This window comes from Mustela lutreola, chromosome 14 (genome assembly GCF_030435805.1).
Source record: "Mustela lutreola isolate mMusLut2 chromosome 14, mMusLut2.pri, whole genome shotgun sequence".
Classification (NCBI taxonomy): domain Eukaryota; kingdom Metazoa; phylum Chordata; class Mammalia; order Carnivora; family Mustelidae; genus Mustela; species Mustela lutreola.
The window spans coordinates 5,807,625-5,825,912 of record NC_081303.1 but is presented as its reverse complement, the minus strand read 5'-3'; the positions used below and the strand labels follow the sequence as shown (position 1 = coordinate 5,825,912).

General features: G+C 44.4%; 1 protein-coding gene across 1 annotated transcript; it reads right to left on the bottom strand.

Annotated features, from left to right (window-relative positions):
* Positions 1-368: 368 nt before the first annotated feature.
* TADA1 (transcriptional adaptor 1) lies at positions 369-17,387 on the bottom strand. Its single transcript, XM_059147168.1, has 8 exons — positions 17,106-17,387; positions 12,471-12,562; positions 12,119-12,184; positions 7,660-7,757; positions 5,572-5,781; positions 4,181-4,332; positions 2,041-2,203; positions 369-1,598 (listed from the first exon to the last, which is right to left on the bottom strand). Exons 1-8 carry the CDS (start codon positions 17,177-17,179, stop codon positions 1,446-1,448), a joined length of 1,008 nt encoding a protein of 335 aa, XP_059003151.1. The 5' UTR covers positions 17,180-17,387; the 3' UTR covers positions 369-1,445.
* Positions 17,388-18,288: the final 901 nt, after the last annotated feature.

Sequence of the window (18,288 nt, the reverse complement as noted above, 5' to 3'; positions counted from 1 at the left end):
ACATGGCTGAGGCCCCGGCTGCTCTCCATCGAAGGACTGCATAAAGCTTTACCTCCCCGGATGTACAGACGGCCCAAAACAAAGCCACTACATTCACTAGGTGTCACTGCAAATTTTTCTCAATCTAAAAAATTACCTAAAATTCTGAAGGACTTCTCAGACTTGTGCCAAGAACTGAAACCAGGGTGTTTTTAGTTTACACATCCCAAAAGGAAGAAATGGCATACTGAAGTCGGAACCCATTCTTTAATGTTTCGCATCTAGCGCATCCCTCTGCAAAGTCTGCTAAGATCTCAGAGAGCAGGGCTGTTCAAACTTCTGTAGGAGGCAGTTTTCCTTGTATGTTTATTTTAATAAACAAACAAAAAGAAGTTTTCTCCTGAAAGGTTTATTTGTCACATTTAAAGTACAAAATCAAATACACAGATCCAAATACTGAACCATGTGAACAAGTCCGTCGATACATAGATCACGTAGCCCTACACAGCCCATCCAAACATTCTAGCATAGCCCAATACTATCTTCTGAGTAAAAAGCATCACTTCTAAAAAAACCAAACTTTATTATTAGTAACACTGCCAAATGTAAATTATTTTCAGTTTATCATTTGATAAAGGATAGAAACATACTGCAGAGGAACTGGGGAATTTCTAAGTATAAATCTAGTATGTGTATGTGGGCCTTTTAAAACATATTCTATAGGAATAGTCAGTAGATGGACTTGCCGACCAAAGTCCTTGGGCATATCAACTATAAAAGAAACAAGTTATAAGAAAAAACTTTGTAAGATTAATTATATTCGAGGTTTTTGTTTTGTTGTTGTTGTTTTGGTTTTTAATGCAAAAAAAGGACTTTGTCTAACAGCACAGCATTTCTAGGTCCTATTTTCTATGGAGTTGTAATGAACTTTGAGGGAGACACCTATATCTGTTAAACTGGTCACTAAAGGAGGTCTATGATTTTTAACACTGTGTGGATTATTTCAACCAAAATGCAAGAGCAGTTCTTTAGAAGAAAGGCAGAGATGTCAGACTTGCCAGGTATAGAATATATGCGGCCACTGAAAACACAGATGTCCCTGCTGATCATGGGGACTAAGTTATAACAGCTTCTTTGTTCTAGGATGTCATCTACCTCACGTGTAGACCACAGGATACTAAGCCTCAGATGCCCAAAAACCTTTCCAATCCAGGCACAGAATTTTTTCAGTGCTTCCTCCCATAACTGAGAACACACACACATACAGAGACATGGGTCATGAGCAAAGTCAGATTTATATTAATGGCTTCACAGTAGCAACACAAAATGTACTCAGTGTCACATTTCCATAGGAAAATTTATATTTACACTGTACACTTCAGCCTTGAAATGTGGACCCCAAAAACATCCAATTCTCAACAACCAATGAATTCGCTGAGGGTCCCGTCCCCTCAGACCGCCCTAACTCAGCAGAGCGACAGGCCTTCCTTGGCCGCCAGGCGCTGGCGGTGGACTTTGTCCTGCCGCAGTTCTTCGTGATTGGGGTGCCAGAGCTTCATGATGATCCTTTCTATGTTGAGAGCGTAGACGGTATGTGTAGGGATGACTTCCCTGTGCACCTGTGATTCAAATATTTGCATGTTTCCGATTTCGCTTCAGTGTATGTATTTTTCCAACATATAAAATTAAAAAGGGTTCTATCCACAAACACACACAAAAGTTGCACAAATCTACTGACGACAAGCCAGAGTCTAATGAAGCTCCAACTAGATAACAAGAAAACAAGTAACAAGCCTCTGAAATAGGAGTAAGGGAACAGAGGATTTTTTTTTTCTTTTCTTTCTTTTGCGGGGCATGTGGGGTCTGGGAGAGGGAAGGAGGGAGGAGGAAGGAAGCCTGGACCCTGGATCTGAAACATGAAGGTAGTATGAATGGCTTTAATGAACTAAAAACGGAAAACCAAAACCAGGAAGAGGAAAGGCTACTGAATATCTTCGTAAACTCGCAGAAACTTTGAACCTATCCCTAAATCTAGGCCAACCTGAAGGGGCCAAGAGTTACCTGCAGAGCTTCGAAAAGGTCGTACATGTTGACAGGAGGCAAAGAGGCGGGCAGAGTGTCCCCGGAGCACGCCAGGAGGAGGGCAGCCTGCTGCTCCGCGTCATCGGGGGGCGGGTAGGAAGCGGGATTCTGACCGGCACAAGGAGCAGAAAAGGCTGGAGGACTGGAAACAAAGCCAGTAACTAGGAAGGAGACAACTGAACAACTAGAATAGAAATGGACTTTAATACATCTTATTAAAAATATCTTCAAATGAACGAGAAACCCAATTACAAACCCAATTAATTTTTAGCTAGTATATACATCAGTAGCCCATAATTTACATTTTTAAAGGCAGCCCATCTGTCAAGCTGGAAACAGAATGCAGAGCAACTACACTTACACTCCTCTCTCCACAATGTTAAAATATTTACTAAGCTCAGGACACTGAGCCAAAATTGTTTCCTGCCCTTGAAGTGCTTCTAGTCCAGGGGGTAAGGGGCGCAGGGGTGGCGACTTAATTAATTAAAGGAAAATGAAATTGAAACACTGACGAGAGAGGAAGATAAAATGTAACTGGAGACAATAGGACTGAAAAATAACATCCAAGAAAAGAAGATACAGCACAGAATAAGCAATAAGCAAAAATGGAGGATGGAGAAAATCCACATCCTGCCAATTTCCCAAAACAGGACCTAGATAGAGTACCAGCAGGGACGGCAGGCACAATTTTTATATCATAAAACTGTAGGAGATGACCTACACAATTCGGAAGACCATCCCAGAGGTAACACAACAGTGAGGAGGTAACTCAGGAACGCGCAGAAGCGGGGTATGAGAGTGGGTAAGGGCATCAGGAAAGCCAGCCCTGCTGGGGGACGAAGCAGCCGGCAGCGAGGCAGAAGCCCTCCAGGGACCGGCCAGCGGGGAGAGAGGGCAGCTCAGGAGGCCTGGCGGGGTCAGAAACACTACTCCCAGCATTCAGCCACTACAAGGAGCCCCCCCCCCCAGCCCCCTTTGTTGTTTTGTTGTTGTTTTTTCCTAGAAAAGAATGGCTTATAAAAGAGAACAAGTACTCCCACACAGATAGGCCTGAATGCGACTGAGCATGGAAACCCTCACACCTGGCAATCTGAGTACAAACGGTGCTCTTCGGAGGGCCCGTGTGAGCCACCTCAAGGTCTTCAACCATGAAGGAGAATCTGGTTCAACCCCTCCGCGTGCTGTCAACACTTTGCTGTGTCCAACTCTTTCTCAGCTTCCCGCCCTTCACCTCGTCCTACCACACCTTCTACCTTCCCTGCCTGTTAGTTCTCCGCCGACGTCCCTCCCAGCCGCCTTCCCAGTCACACTTTGCTCTCGGAACGTGTACCTTCCTGTCATCTCCCTGACCAACCAGCCAACTGGCGCTCAAAGAAATTCAGTCACTTCAGTCACCACGAGAAAAATGACATCACTGCTTTTTCTTTCCCAAAGGCTTAAACTCTGGACTAAATTATTTGCTGGGAAGGAAGAAAGGAAGGTAGGGGTGAAGACAGACCCCACAGGGATAGATGAAAGGTCATCCAGGTCATCTCATCAAGCGAAGACTCAGGCGGTTACAAGTCCCGGGAGCCGTCCCCGGAGGGCGGACAGAGGAATCCCGCAGTCGCGGGCCGAGACCAGGTCTGCCAGGAGCAATGGGACCCAGTAGGCCACTGTCTGGAGCTACCGCCACGGAAGCCACACAAGGAGGCAGAGAAACACCTCCCAGCCCTCCTCCCACCACCGAGCCACCCAACCCTGACCCAACAGTCACAGGCGCGCTTCGGACTGAGCGCAACCCCACTGCTACCCCCGGGCGGGGCCGGCGCTCAGGAGCCCTGAGAACGCACCGCCCCAGGGCACCACTCCAGTCCACTTCGGAAGATGCCAGGCACGAGGCACTCACGTCGAACCACACGTGGCAGCCTCGCCAACTTCGCCTCTGATAAACAGCACCAAGTACTTCACCAGTTACCAAGCAAGGATGCAGCTACAGAAAACAAACCGCCCTGCTCTCAAGGAAGGGTACTTAGACTTACAGAAACGTAGTAACCAATCATTCACCAGCGATGGGACACACGACGGGAGCACACCTGCTAGAAAGAAGGGCTGCGCGATCACAAGAAACTCCATGTACCTCTCTATTAAGTTGTTGTACGCCACGACACTGTTCTTCAGGTAAGGCTGTGGGGTCACGTTACTCCCAAAGGCATATTTAAAATGACCGTCACGTAACCGATAAGCTTTCCTTCTGGACACAACAGATGTCAATATATCTTTCAGGTGATTCTGTGAAAACAAGTAAAGAAAGGAGAACAGCATGAACTCCTGTTTAAAAGCAAATCATAAAACTTCCATTGACTAAAAAACGTTTACTAGTGTTCAGTGGACGGAGGCACGAGACAGGCTGGCATATGGTGGAACCAAATGAAGGTTTACCAGGGAGCCACACGAAGGAGGGAGCCGCGCTATTTTTATTTAGTTCTATTTAATAGGGGCTTGCTCTACACGTAATTTATTAAAGAAGTTGTTTATACCCTAAAACTGGCTCCTTTTTCAAAAAAAGAATTTTCAGATAGCTTTAAATGAAAGTACAAAAAAAATTACATGAAACTTTTTAAAGGAGGCTTTAAAAATAAGACAAGAAGTTTCAAGATCTAAGATTTATTGGTTATAATGCTCAATCTAGTAAAATCCTTGCAAGAAAAGAACCTTGGCTCTCTCAAAAGCCACATGTACAACAGATATCTAGGAAATAAGCAAAAAATCAGGTATTTAGTATCTCTTTATGAGCACCAAGTACATAAGAGGGGAATGGAAAATGTCTGTGAAAATAAAGAGACAGAGCTGGCCCCAGCCTACTGCTAGCAACGGCGGAGTCGGGATCAGGCCTGGTGTTTCAACTACACCAGTAAGATCATCTCATACCCAGGCCTGAATGATGTAAACTGTCATTTCCACACAGAATTCATTTAATGTTTACAACTTCATGAGATAGCTCTTATGATCTTTGAGGTGCATGTGAGGAAGTGGGGCCCCCAAGTATTGGGGAATTACCCAATATCGCCCGGCATACCCGGGACTACAGACCCAGTATACCTTGTCCAGTAACTGAATGCATGAAGTGGATGGATCAGTGGAAGATGTGGTGAGGTGAGGCAAGAATCCCACTGCTTGGAAACCAAGTCTAATGCTCTTTAAATGCTGTGCCACAGCAAACACCAGTGATTTTAATCTTTACGATTCTCAAACTCTTTTTTCCCCTTAAAACGGTTTCCCTGTTAAATTAAACACCAAGTCAAGTACAAGTGTTATGCCCTAATTAACCTTTCTGAAGAGCTTAGGCTGTTAACTGAAGGCAACTGCTTGGACCATGGGGTGTTTCCCTCCACCAAAGAAAACAATTTCAAGATGACAACTCCGAGATGGCGACATTTTGGTTCTTTTCTTGCAGTCCCAACTTTCAACAACACACACAAGCTCGTTACACCCAACCTGTAAGATTGTTCCTGTCACCGGCAAACTAACCTCCACGGCATAGACAACAGCTGAGACCGCCTCCTCCGTGACGTTGTCCAAGCCGTGCTCGTAAGCGGTCACTATCATCCTCCCTTCAAGCTGACCCCGAGTGGGAAGCATCATTGTGTGGGAACAAAGTTTCAAGTCATCATCATCTTGGGGATCCTTTGCCACAAACTGCTGGGCTCCCGAGAGGGGATTTTGAGGCTGGAATCTATGCTACGGGTAAGAAAACTTTTCAAAATTATTCATCACAGTGGCAAGCAATAATGCAAAGAAAAGTAACCAATTTACGGCTTGAGATCCCACAAATTAATGCCACCAAAACCATACCACAGGGTGTTAAAAAAACATTAGTAACTCATGCACAAATAATCACAGTCACACCCATTACATAGTAATAACGCAGACATGAGCTAACGGGAACGGTGGCAGTGCGCACAGTGGTCTGTTCTGTTCAGTGAACACCTGGGTAATCACAGAAGATATGGCTCTGTGCTTAAAAATACAATTAGGGGAAAGGAGAAAATATAAAACTATTTTTAAACAAGTCAGAGTATACTTGTAAGTAAGCAAATTCTGAAAGTAGAAATAGAGAGTAATACTCCAATTACGCTCTAAAAGCAGAGCCAACCGGGCGCCTGGGTGGCTCAGTGGTTGGGCCGCTGCCTTCGGCTCAGGTCATGATCTCTCGTCCCGGGATCGAGTCCCGCATCGGGCTCTCTGCTCGGCAGGGAGCCTGCTTCCTCCTCTCTCTCTCTCTGCCTGCCTCTCTGCCTACTTGTGATTTCTCTCTGTCAAATAAATAAATAAATAAATCTTTAAAAAAAAAAAATAAAAGCCGAGCCAACCAACATAACCTCTAATAACAGGTATTGCAAGAGAACACCAGTGTAACTACTTTATATCTACTTTATATCATCTTCTACTTAAAATCCTCAACACAGAATCTCGCTAAGACATATCATTCTAATTATTTAAAATAGCTTTTCTTGGAGCACCTGGATGGCTCAGTTGGGTAAGTGCCTGCCTGACTCTTGGTTTCAGTTCAGGTCATCATCTCAGAGTCATGAGGTCAAGCCCCAAGTAGGGCTCTGCACCCAGCAAGGAGCCTGAGATCCTTTCTCCCTCTGCCCCTCCCCTGGCTCCTAGAAGAGCACGTGTGTGCACTCTCTCTCTAAAATAAATAAATAAATCCTTAAAAAAATAAAATAAACTAGTGTTTCCCAATCTTGTCCCACCCAAAAAACTTCTGCCTTCCTCGGGTACATCCAGACAGCCCATCTGGTCTCTCCATCATCGGTGGGAGATAAGCTGCTGGTAGCGAGTATGACCCATCCCTATTTAAACTTTGTATTACAGAAGGAACACTGGTTGTTTTTCCATTTTCCAAGTATAAAACTGTATTTTATATCAAATATCCCTTTCTAAACCAAGGTACGCTTCTCTGGAGATACTGATGCCCTCTGGATTGAATACGATTGATAGAAAACACAGAGCAAAGGTAGCAATAAATGTTTGTTGATGTTAATCAACAAACCTATCAACAACCAGTTAAATCTATAAAAGGAATACTTCTGAGAAACTTTCTTCCCCAAATACGAACAAAAAAGCAAGTTATTCTAAAATGTTTACAAGTGTTACAGCCAAACCCCTTCATCAACCCCTGCTGATCCCCAGAGGCTCAGGGCCTAGCTGGGCATCACCAGGATCCTGCCAGAGACCTCCAGGCGTCCTGTAGCCAGGGAGCAGAAGTCTTCAATGGGTGAAACATTATTCATTCCACAAAAATATTTTAAGAGGAGAAAGAATACAGGCATACTTTTTGAATCATTAAAAAATCATGAGGTACTAATGAAAACCTATTAATATTTATGTTGTAACAAACTAGAACTATAAAAACTCAGACCACTTGGGACTCAGAATCTTTGAAACTCTCATCAACTTCAAATACAGTAACATCTTTCCCCCTGAATCATGGCCCCCCTTTTTCAACTCTACTACCAGTATTTTAAGATTTATTTAGAAATGAAAGCCAGTTTCATCACACCAGCATTTAAATCAGTTGTTACCAAGATCTATCAAATAACAACCTACATCAAATTTCTGACGAACAGAAGAAAGCTTTTTCTTCCCCTTTGGTTTTCCAGGTTTAGCTGCAGAACCCCCTGTCCAGGGCAAAGATCCAGCACCCTCTGTGTGAGAGAAAAATCATAACCGTAAGAGAAAATAATTACAGTTGTCAACTGCTAAGTTTGCTTTCATTTTGGGCTAAAAAAGTATGGAATGCTCAAGTAATGAAACTAAATAATAAATGCTTAAATTCAGATCTTCTCTTTCTACTTTCTAAACAAAATTATGAATCCTCTCAAATCGTGTTTTTTCAGCTGTAACCAAACTTATTTCTTTATGAAGATAAACTTGTTTTTTCTATTTTAATTAATGTCTATTGGGTGCTTTCTTTGCTTATGAGTAGCAGTAGTATCAAAAAAGGACAGAATTTTCTAGTTCAAGATGGCGAACAGAGCACACAAATCTCCTCTTTCTTCCAAGACCAACTAAAAATGGTAATAGTGAAAAGGAAACAGCATGTATGCATGACGGTGACAAAAAGGAAGACGAGTGAAACAAGATGAGAGCCCAACGAACTCCAACAATGAGTTAAAGAGGGGCGCCCGGGGGGCCCAGAGGGTTAAGCCTCTGCCTTTGGCTCAGGTCATGATTTCAGGGTCCTGGGATCAAGCCCTACATCGGGCTCTCTGCTCAGCAGGGAGCCTGCTCCCCCCTCTCTCTCTACCTGCCTCTCTGCCTGCTTATGATCTCTCTCTCTGCGCCAAATAAATAAATAAAATCTTTTAAAAAAACCAAAAAACCAATGAGCTAAAGAGGTGCTAAATTACAAGCAGACACACGGAAGCCGTAATCCAGCAGTAACCTAGGCTAGGCAAGGTTGGGAAATGCAGAAAGCAGTCAACCTGTACAGCAGAAATCCACAAAGTTTGGATTTGGAGAAGGTGAGTACAGTGGAAACCGGAAGGGTCAGTAAGGTTAAAAACAAGATTAACAGAAGGTCTGTATTCAAAAATCGCATACACAAACCCCTTCCCTCACCCCTAGCAGTGTGCTCGGTACAAAATAAAAATGCAGGGTCCCCTGTTCAAACATTTACAATTTTCGAGCAACCATGGTAGAGCCCTAAGCCAAGTAAGGGGCCCTTCGGAGTTCATGGCCAGTTCACAGGCCCTGAAGCCAGCCCAGCGCAGTGTTTATAACAGCAGGGGGAAGGGGCGGGGTGGGGGGGGCAAGAGGATGGCGAGCGCTCCCCTAGCTAAACGGAACAAAACTTCTGGGCTATCCTGAGGTCGTTGGTACAGATGCTGGCAGCCCAGAGCACAACTCTCCGCGTGCTGACATGTGAGGAGCCCCAGCAGAGCTGGCCTCCCGTCAGCAGCCGCTACAGCAAAACCCCCAGGCGTCGTATGCTTCACTCTTCAACATGCGTCACCAGACATCGGACGATCATCTGTAACATGATCTGAAAGCCCAAGCTCAACAAACAGAAAACGGAGGTCCCAGACTAAAGAATTCAGGCAACACAAAGGACTTCAAATAATTTCTAACTGGGGTCTTCAGAGAAGTTTGAAAAGATGTATATCCATAAAACAAAAAGAAGGTATTGTAAAAATTGCTGAATTAAAGAATGCACTGGAGGGACGCTTGGGTGGCTCAGTGGGTTAAATGTCTGCCTTCGGCTCAGGTCCTGATCCCGGGGTCCTGAGATCGAGCCCCGAGTCGGGCTCCCTGATCCGTGGGAAACCTGCCTCCCCCTCTCCCTCTGTTGCTTCCCCTGCTTGTGTTCTCTCTCTCTTTCAAATAAAAAAATATAATCTTAAGAAAAAAAAAAAAAAAGAATGCACTGGACAGAAAGATTGAAAGAGTTGAAGAAATCTCACAAACACAAAGCATTAATGCAGATGTCTAAAATCAGTAAATACAGAAAGAGATTTAAGCTCCAATGAGGAGCTATCGAAGTCCTACCAGAAGATCAAGAAACAAAGTGGTTGTCTTTGAGGAAAAAGTCTAGGAGTGGGAAGGAACTTTTCATTATAAGACCGTCTGTATCATTTCTTTCTAACCATGAGTGTATGTATAGTTCTGAGGCTAAAAAAAAGGCAAAGTAATCCAAGCTCATACAGTACACTTGAAAAATCCCCCTCCAATTTTAATAAGATAGGGGAAAAAAAAGGCCACTCATCATCTAAGCAAAAACATTACTTCCATTTTGATGTTTTTTGAAGAATGAATTTTTAAAGCTTTAAAAAAAATACTCCAAGTCTGTCAGCTAAAAAAGAGCTATCTGGACACTTACGATGAGTACTGAGTACAGAACTGTTGAATCACTATATTGTACACCCAAAACTGACATAGCACTGCATATTAACTAGACTGGAATTAGAAAGTAGCGGGGGGGGGGGGGGACTGTTTGGGAAGTCAAGTTCCTCCTCTCCACCACTTCCAATGTCTTTTTGGAACACCCAGTCTCCTGGATGAGGTCAGCCGATTGCGGACGATTCCCAGCAAAGCCTACTCCTGCCGGAGGGGCCTGGGCATTGGGTGACGCTGCTGATGTGTGACCACAGTCCCAGCGAGGACGCACCGCACAGTGAGTGAGGTCGGGCCGGCAACAAGGCCAGCTTTCCCGCAGCAGGCAGATTTCAGTGCGGACCCAACGCTTCCACTTACTGGTCGCAGAAGGTGTCAGTTAAGTTTTGCTTTTCATTTCCTTTTGTTTTCTCTAAAGTTTCCTAATCCATAAAAAAGGAGGCTAATACCTACCCTAAACAGCTGTTGTGAAGGTTAACAAGAATGACTGACCGTGTCTGTTGCACTGCAGTCGCTCTATCAATATTAAGAAAATCATTTTTCCTGCCTAGCTTAGAAAAACAGAAAACCCACCCCTAAGTAGTATATGTACAAAGAACTATTTCTATTTTTCACTTTTAAATCATCTCTTTGATGCCAGCAACCATTAATTTCATTAATTCATTCATTAATTTCATTAATGGTTGTAGGCCTGATAGAGAAGTAACCTCTCAAATTCCAAATGTTTTATCCTTTATTTTAAAATAAGCAGTAACAAACATTCATGCCTATCAAAGGCTTTATTTAGTTAAAATCAGCCACTTAACACTTTCTAATACCACTCCATGTTTGTTTGGCAATTTCTTTTTTTACTTTCAAGAGTACTTTTTCACTGTTCTCTTGTACGCTTTTTAATATATATCTGTAGGGCAAATCTTACTGTATTTTGTAAGTGTGAAAGCAAGAACACCGAATAATTACCTATGCCACCTAAGCCAGTGGAAAAACCTCAACTTGCGCCTAAGTCTCTTGACTCCTCTCAGCCAGGGTTTTTACTGCCGGTCCCACCACTCACCCTTTCCGCGCACTTTTTAGAACACACGGACATGAAAAGCACGATCTAGGTCTCACCATGTTGGCTTTCCTGATAAATTAAATTTTACACAGAGGAGTGGATCTCCTCTATGACCCAACTAGTTGGAAGTCCACCCCTGTCTGAAGGAAACAGAACATGAGAAATCGGACACCTGTGACCACGTGCAGCACGGGGCGGGTGGGCTCGGGGAAACAGCCCCGCCTGACCCCACTCCCCACAAACAAACGCTCACTGTTCACTACTCTGCGCCAACGACAGCTTTTCCAAATGTGAGGACTCGGCCTGGAGGAGGTTCCATGTGAACGCTTTCTCATACAGCAGAGGTTAGCAGAGGGAAATGACAGAAAGTTCTAGTAGTCACTTCTATATAAAGATGGCCATCACAATCACCACGGGTCCTTTAAAAACAAAAATACTCAATCTACAGCAGGAGGGCCCTAAAAATCCCAGTTTTTAACAAGAGCTCAGGGTAAGTTTTACTGCAAGGCAAATTTTTAATGTATTTAAATTATTTATTTTCGACTACTTGATTCAAGCAAGATGGTTCAAAGAAGTGACTTGCACCGCTTTAGCAAAAAACCAGTAGTCACTGTTTCTATCTATACCTATTCAGGGCGAAGTGACAGGACCAGGTTCTACCTACCCCCCCAAAGGCAGCTCTCACCTTCCAGGTGCTACTCTCCTCCTTGAGCATGTAAGTGAGACAGTCCAAGTCCAGGTCTTCACCCCATGTGGTGGCTTCCCCTGCACCTAACCCTCACTCCCCTTCCCTGTGTCACGGAAACCCGCTGCTGACACCCGCTGCCCTCCGCTTCGGCATCCTGACTGCCCACCCTCTTCCTGTGCGTCCTTCGTTGAAGTCATCCAAAATCAAGCTGAGCGGAGAGTAAAGACCAAAGTCAATCTAAGCGCAGGGAAATCACCGGCTTTACCAAGGTTCTAAGAAACAGGCTGCACCTGTGTAATAAAGGTTTTCTTCTGAGCGGTTCAAAGATCATTTCCTTTTTGCGCAACAGATGTGTCTGTTAAAGGAAACTAAAGCCCGGTGCTCAGTGGCTTTGCTGACGGACGTCCCTGGAAGTATTTCCACTCCCTTACCTGGTGTAGACACCAAAATCTGACAACGCGTCAGAATAGCCAGGAGGAAATCGTTGTGAGAATGGACTGAAAAAGGGAAGATTATCATAAGTCAAATACAAAATATTTAAATCGTAAGGAAACCATTATTTGACTTTGGATTATCACCTACCCTGCCATTCTTTACACTTTATTTTTAATATTCATAGTATTAAAATAATCTTACATACCACTAAAACCCCAATTTTATTTCTTTAACTGAGAAGACTACAAAATATATTGCAATTTATTACTGCAATTACTTATTTGCCATTTATTACAAGTCTGGGAAAACTTCAGAACAGTAAAATAACTCCCCAGATAATTATTTTACCATTATCCTGTGTGAGAAGTCTATGAGCTTCAAGGTCAAACTCTTCTTTGCTGATCTTCTGCTTGAACCACAACTTTAAGTTAGCCCAGTATCTGCAAAGGCAGAAGCAGTATTAAGAACCAAGGGGTCTGCTTCTTTCCGAAATTCACCTTACCTGCTCCAAAACCCAGGGCGGGAAATTTTGCATTCCCTACCATATAATACGCTTAGTTGTGTTCCTCTCCCCAAATTCGTATGTTGAAGCCCCAGCCCCCAGCACCCAGGAAGTACTTTATAGCCTTTAAAGAGGTAATTAAATTAAATTAGCATCTTCAGGGTGGGCCCTCAGCCCATGTGATGGGCATCCTTGTAAGAAGAGATTAGGACAGAGACACACACACATACACACACAACCAGACAGTGGCCATCTACTAGCCAAGGGGAGAGGAGTCAGAAAAAACAGCCCTGATGACACCTTGAAGCCAGACTTCCACCCTCCTGAAGGATGAGTGTCTGTTGTTTAAGCCGCCCCCCTGTGGTATTTTGTTATGGCAGCCTTGAAAGCCAACACACCTAGGAATCAGAATACCGACAGAAGGAGAAGGAAGAAAAAAGTTTTTCCCAGAAGTGACTGGCAGGTAGTCACATAATTGGGTTCATGAATGAATTAGTCAAAACCACAGCCGTACCTTTCGTTCCTCACTGTTAACCTTTCTAAAAGATTACCCTCCAGAATTCTACATTTAAGATTTATATTTTAAAAGTATTATTATTAAAGGTATTAACTTAAATATGAATTTCAGATACGCATTCTCATTATTAACTACCGTTAATAATACAGTATCGTATATTTGAAAGCAGCTGAGAGATCTTAAAAGTTCACAAGAAAAAGCTTTGTAACTATGTATCATGACAGATACTAACTTACTGTGATAATCATTTTGCAATTTACATAGAATACTTGTCGCACACCTGAAACTAATGTCATGTTATATGTCATATGTCAATCATCCCCCAACTAAAAAAAAAAAGATCTATATTTTAAAAGGTGTATGTTTTATGGGTTGGGAAAGGGTCATTCATTCTGATCCTATAACCTCCTTCCCTTCAAATGAACTCGTTTTAATCTATCAGCCGAAGTAATGAGTTTCTAAATTGCCTCACCACGAAGAAAACACCCATGGGTAGGAGAAACCTAGTGGTTTTTAAAGTGAAAACCAACCACTAATCATAAAAGGTTCCAGTTAACTAGCAGGAAAAAAAAGAGTGAGAGAGAGATTTGATCCTTTATACCTAGATTAGAAATAGGAGTAAAATACGACTTTCCACATCCACAGCCCCTGATTCAGTGCTCAAGGAAGCTGCCCCTTCCTTATGAAGCCGAAAGAAGAGTCACTCAGTCCATGTCTTAGAATCACTTACAATTCACACTTAGCTACTTTCTGATGCTCACTTGAGTTCCTGACAGAAAAGACAAAAAAAAAAAAAAAAAAAAAAAAAGATTTCTAAACGAGACGGCTGAATGCCCTCACTGGCTTACTATGCCTCTGGCAGGGCTTCTCCTGAACACAGATCCGCTTCAAGCCATCTGAGTCGGTGCCTCTGTATGTAACCCACTACGTGTGCAAGTAACCGCAGGCAAAGTTTCGGCTTCACACGCATTCCTTCTTTCCAGGAGAAAACTAGCTTTAAGGGAGTCAAAGCTGCCTAAGACCCATTTCACTCAACAGCAAAATATGCTAAGTTCTAGAGTCTGGCATGACTTCTCACCTGATACTTACACACTCGTTAGTCGGTAACTTCCCAACAACAGACACTCAAATGCCTTTTTTTTTTTTAAGGACAGGAACAATTATGAAATGAAGTGCCACAGAAAAAAACAAGTGTTTTCCCGTCCCATTCTACCCAATAAGATAGTAACATGAGACAAATTTCATTATTTAAAAACCCTGCATCACAATTTTACAAGAAAGATGCAAATACATTCATATTTTGAATGCGAACTTGTAAGTAAAACCAGGCTCTACCAGGAAGCTCTGCCAACATGATACCACCGATCTCCAGGGGCAAACTTCGCGGCCCAAAGGGCTAGCACCCCTTCCAAAATCTGGAAGACCTGCTCCCCAACCCTGGTCTCTGTGTTACCTTGCTGTATAGCCATGGACAAACAACTGTTCCTAACAGTTAGTTGAAAAAGTCAGTCAGCCTCTGTGAAGGTGAGGATGATGGGAGAGAAATACAAGTGGGTCAGACGAGGAAGCACTGGAGAGACTTAGAGAAGACTAAATACATATGATAGAGTCACCAAAAATAATCCAACACTTCTCTACACAGGACACTCTCCAGGGTACGACACAAAGTGAGTTAACTAACAAAGGCCACGTCTTTCTAGAAGCTGATGAGGGCATGCAACCTGATGTAAAGGACATTCGGACCACAAGCTAAGTAGAAAACAACTCTCATCTGGGTTCCTTTTACACTGCCTCTGCTCTACCTGCCACCAAGGACCATGTGTAAATGGGCAGGTTGTATAAACCATAGCAAACTACTCATGGAAGAAATGTGAGACATCACTATAGAGCGATGTTATAGTGTTCTAAGGAGCAGGAGGAAAAGACAGTGAGAGAATGGAAAAATACAAAACCACACTATGCCACTAGCTATTCCTGGCACAAAAGCGTATTTTGATTGCATTGTTCATGGAGATTTACCCTACAGATGCACCGAATTTAGCTTTCGCATCTGTATTTGACCAACATCAGAGAGCCAGCATTGGCCTTTAAAGACCACATAGGGAATACTAACTTCAAATTTCTGGCAACCCTGTGTGATATGTGTGGGATCACAGAAGTCACCATCACATCTCATCAGTAAATCACACACAGCAGGTCTCTCAAATTTATTATATTATGGAAACACTTTCCAATATTTTAAGCATCCTAGACGTAACAGTAAAAAGTCAATTGTGCTTAAAAAAATGTAAATTTTAGCAGTCAGTATTACAAAAGTAACAAACTATAGTAATTAATGAATGGTGAAAACTTAATTTTACTTATTAAAATAATTTTCAATTAATTAAATAAGCAAAGAAATTGACAGTAAACATGAATATTAAGATGTAATTTTAGGTGGACTATTTTATCTTTGGGAGTCAATAAATGTTCGCAAAAAATTAAATAATTATGCCAAAATAATAGATTCGATTTTAATGCTAGTGTTTGTAGAAGTCTGATTAATGTTCATAATATTAAAATAATCTTTAAGGATTATATTTTGCTTGGGGCGCTTTGGTGGCACAGTTCGTTAAGTGTTAGACTCTTGATTTCCAGTCAGGTCATGATCTCAGGGTGACGCTGAGCCCCAGGGCAGGCGGACCAGTGCTCAAGGGAGGAGTCTGCTTGTCATTCTGTCTCCCCCTCCCGCTCATGCTTGCTCTATCTCAAAGAAATAAACCAGTCTTTTCAAAAAGTCTTACATGGGAATTCTGTGTATCTTGCTAGAATAAAAAGAAGAATGTCAACTCCATCAAAAATAATGTATGACAAAATAATGTATGACATCCAAGTAACTTCAGCCTGCTCATAATAAAGAATATAAAGAAAAAGATAAGAAGAAAGTGTCCCCCCAAACGCCTTGCTCCTGCAGCAACATTATTTTTAAGGGACCATCTACCGAGGAATGCAAATGCGTGGAATATCCCAGAAACCATCTAGCAGCAACAACACAGGCATTCTAATTTTAAATATTTAAAATGTGTTTCCTATATTTAAAAAAATATATAAAATTGTAATAACGATTAATGTTCTGAAAACTTCCAAACTCGTCCTTGTACTTCTGAAATATCTTATCTAGCTTCGGCCTCGGCCAGATTACTGCCGGTTCATCCCGCCATCGGCACTGGCCCTGATGGCGGACTCGGTCCCCTGCCGTAACCCAGGTCTGGCTGGGTGCTTGCGGCTCTGGAACCCCTCATAAGGCATCAGAGCCAGGAATCAGGCATGGGAGGCCTGGTGACTTCTGAAGGGTTACGTAACCTCCCTAGAACTCGGTCTTCACGTCTATCAAATGGGAAGAATAACCGTCCGGACCTCACACCTCCGATGAGACAGCACGTTAGGGGGCTTAAAGGGTGATCAGCGTCCGTTACTGAGATCATCCCTATAACCGCGGTGATGCTGTCAGTGCTCTATAACGCACGATCTACGCATCCCCGACGTCAGGAAGCTCCCGCCTCCAGGAAGCCCTCCGGGGCGGGCCGCCAGGCGCGGTGCCCGATCCCGCCGGGGCGTGTCGGGCTCCGGGTCTCTCGGCCCCGGGCAGGTCCCACGCGTCCCGAAACTCCGCGCAGGGGCCCGCGACCGCTCCGTAGGCCCCTGGACGTGGAGTGCGCCCCTCCCGCCCCACCCAGGGCAGAGAGTCCCGGGCGAAGGCGCCCGCCCGAGTCCCGGGAGGCCCGGCCCCTCCGGCGACCGGGCGAGTTCGGGCTGCCCGCCCGGCTCCGGCCCGAGAAGCCCGGAGGCCCCGCCGCCCGCGACGCGAGGCAGCACGGGCCTCGGGGCGGCGCGGGGTGGGGGGCGTTTCCAGGGAGGGTCGGCGGCCCGAAACCAGGGGAGCGCCGGCGCGGGGACCCGGAGGCTGTGCCAGAACAGCTCTTACTGTTTCACGTTGTCCCCCAGGGCCTCGCTCAGGTTCTTCTTGGCCGCCTCCAGCTCGCTCACAAAGGTCGCCATTGCTCCCCACGTCTCACCCGACCGCAGACCGCCCTGCCACAGTGACCAATAACCGAAAAACCAATTACGCGAGAGTCTCGGGGCTGGAGGCTCGGTCCGCTCGGGTCTGTCCCGCCCCCTGTCCCTCAGAAGACTTTTGTTTGGTTTTCGGCTCCGCCCGCCTTCCTGAAGAGAAAGTGAGGCGTAAATTCGCCGTTTTCTCAGTCCTCCTCCTCCCGCCCGCTCGAGTCACGTGACTCGCATCGTTGGCCCCGCCCACACCCTACTTAAACCCGGGACCGACCTGGCCTGCAGCGACGCCTGCAGGGCCGGCGTTTCCCGCGCTTTCGTTGTGTTTCCCGCTGGGCCAGTTCCGAGTTCGGCCCCGGTCCTCCCACCTAGAGGAGGACCTGCCCCCGCGGATAAGAAAGCAAACGCTCTGTCAGTTTGGTTCTTTCTTTGTCTTAATTTTCGCCAGCCGCGAATCGTGTCGTAGGCCAGCTACTAGAGCCGTCTTAATTTTCTGCGTCTTCGGGGAAAAAAATGTTAAGTTCTGTGTCGGCCGGTTTTGCGCTTTATTCACTGCTGTCGCCCCGGTTCCTAGCGCAAGGCCCGGCGCGTGCTGGGCTCTCCGTGCGTGTTTGCCGAGTGAATGAAGTTATTGAGAACAATAAGGAAAATACACGGAAGGGAAAAAAAAAAAAAAAAAAAAAAAAAGAAAAGAAAAGAAAAAGTGTTTTACCCCCAGCTCCGGACAAACTTTCACCCGAGAGTCCCCTCCCGCCTGCCCCGTGGCTTGTAATCACGTCCGATCTTCGGTTGTGCGTCTCGGTGGGTTTCTAAAGCTTAATGTAATAATATGCGTATTTCCCCTGGCCTTGCAGTGTCTTGATAATCATTGGAACGACGGCTTTTTAAATACCCCAGATAAGACGTGCACAATAACTTGCTTCCTAACTGTTAGCCTGCTGTGTCCGTTTTCTTCCTCTATTAAAAGCAATTCTGTAATAAACTTTATAAAGCTTTTCTTCATTTAGGGAGTATTGCTCTACGCTGGAGCCCCACAGTAGAATTCCTAAATGGTAAAGCATATTTATGGGAATCTTGGTGTGTGTGGTCAAATGGTCTCC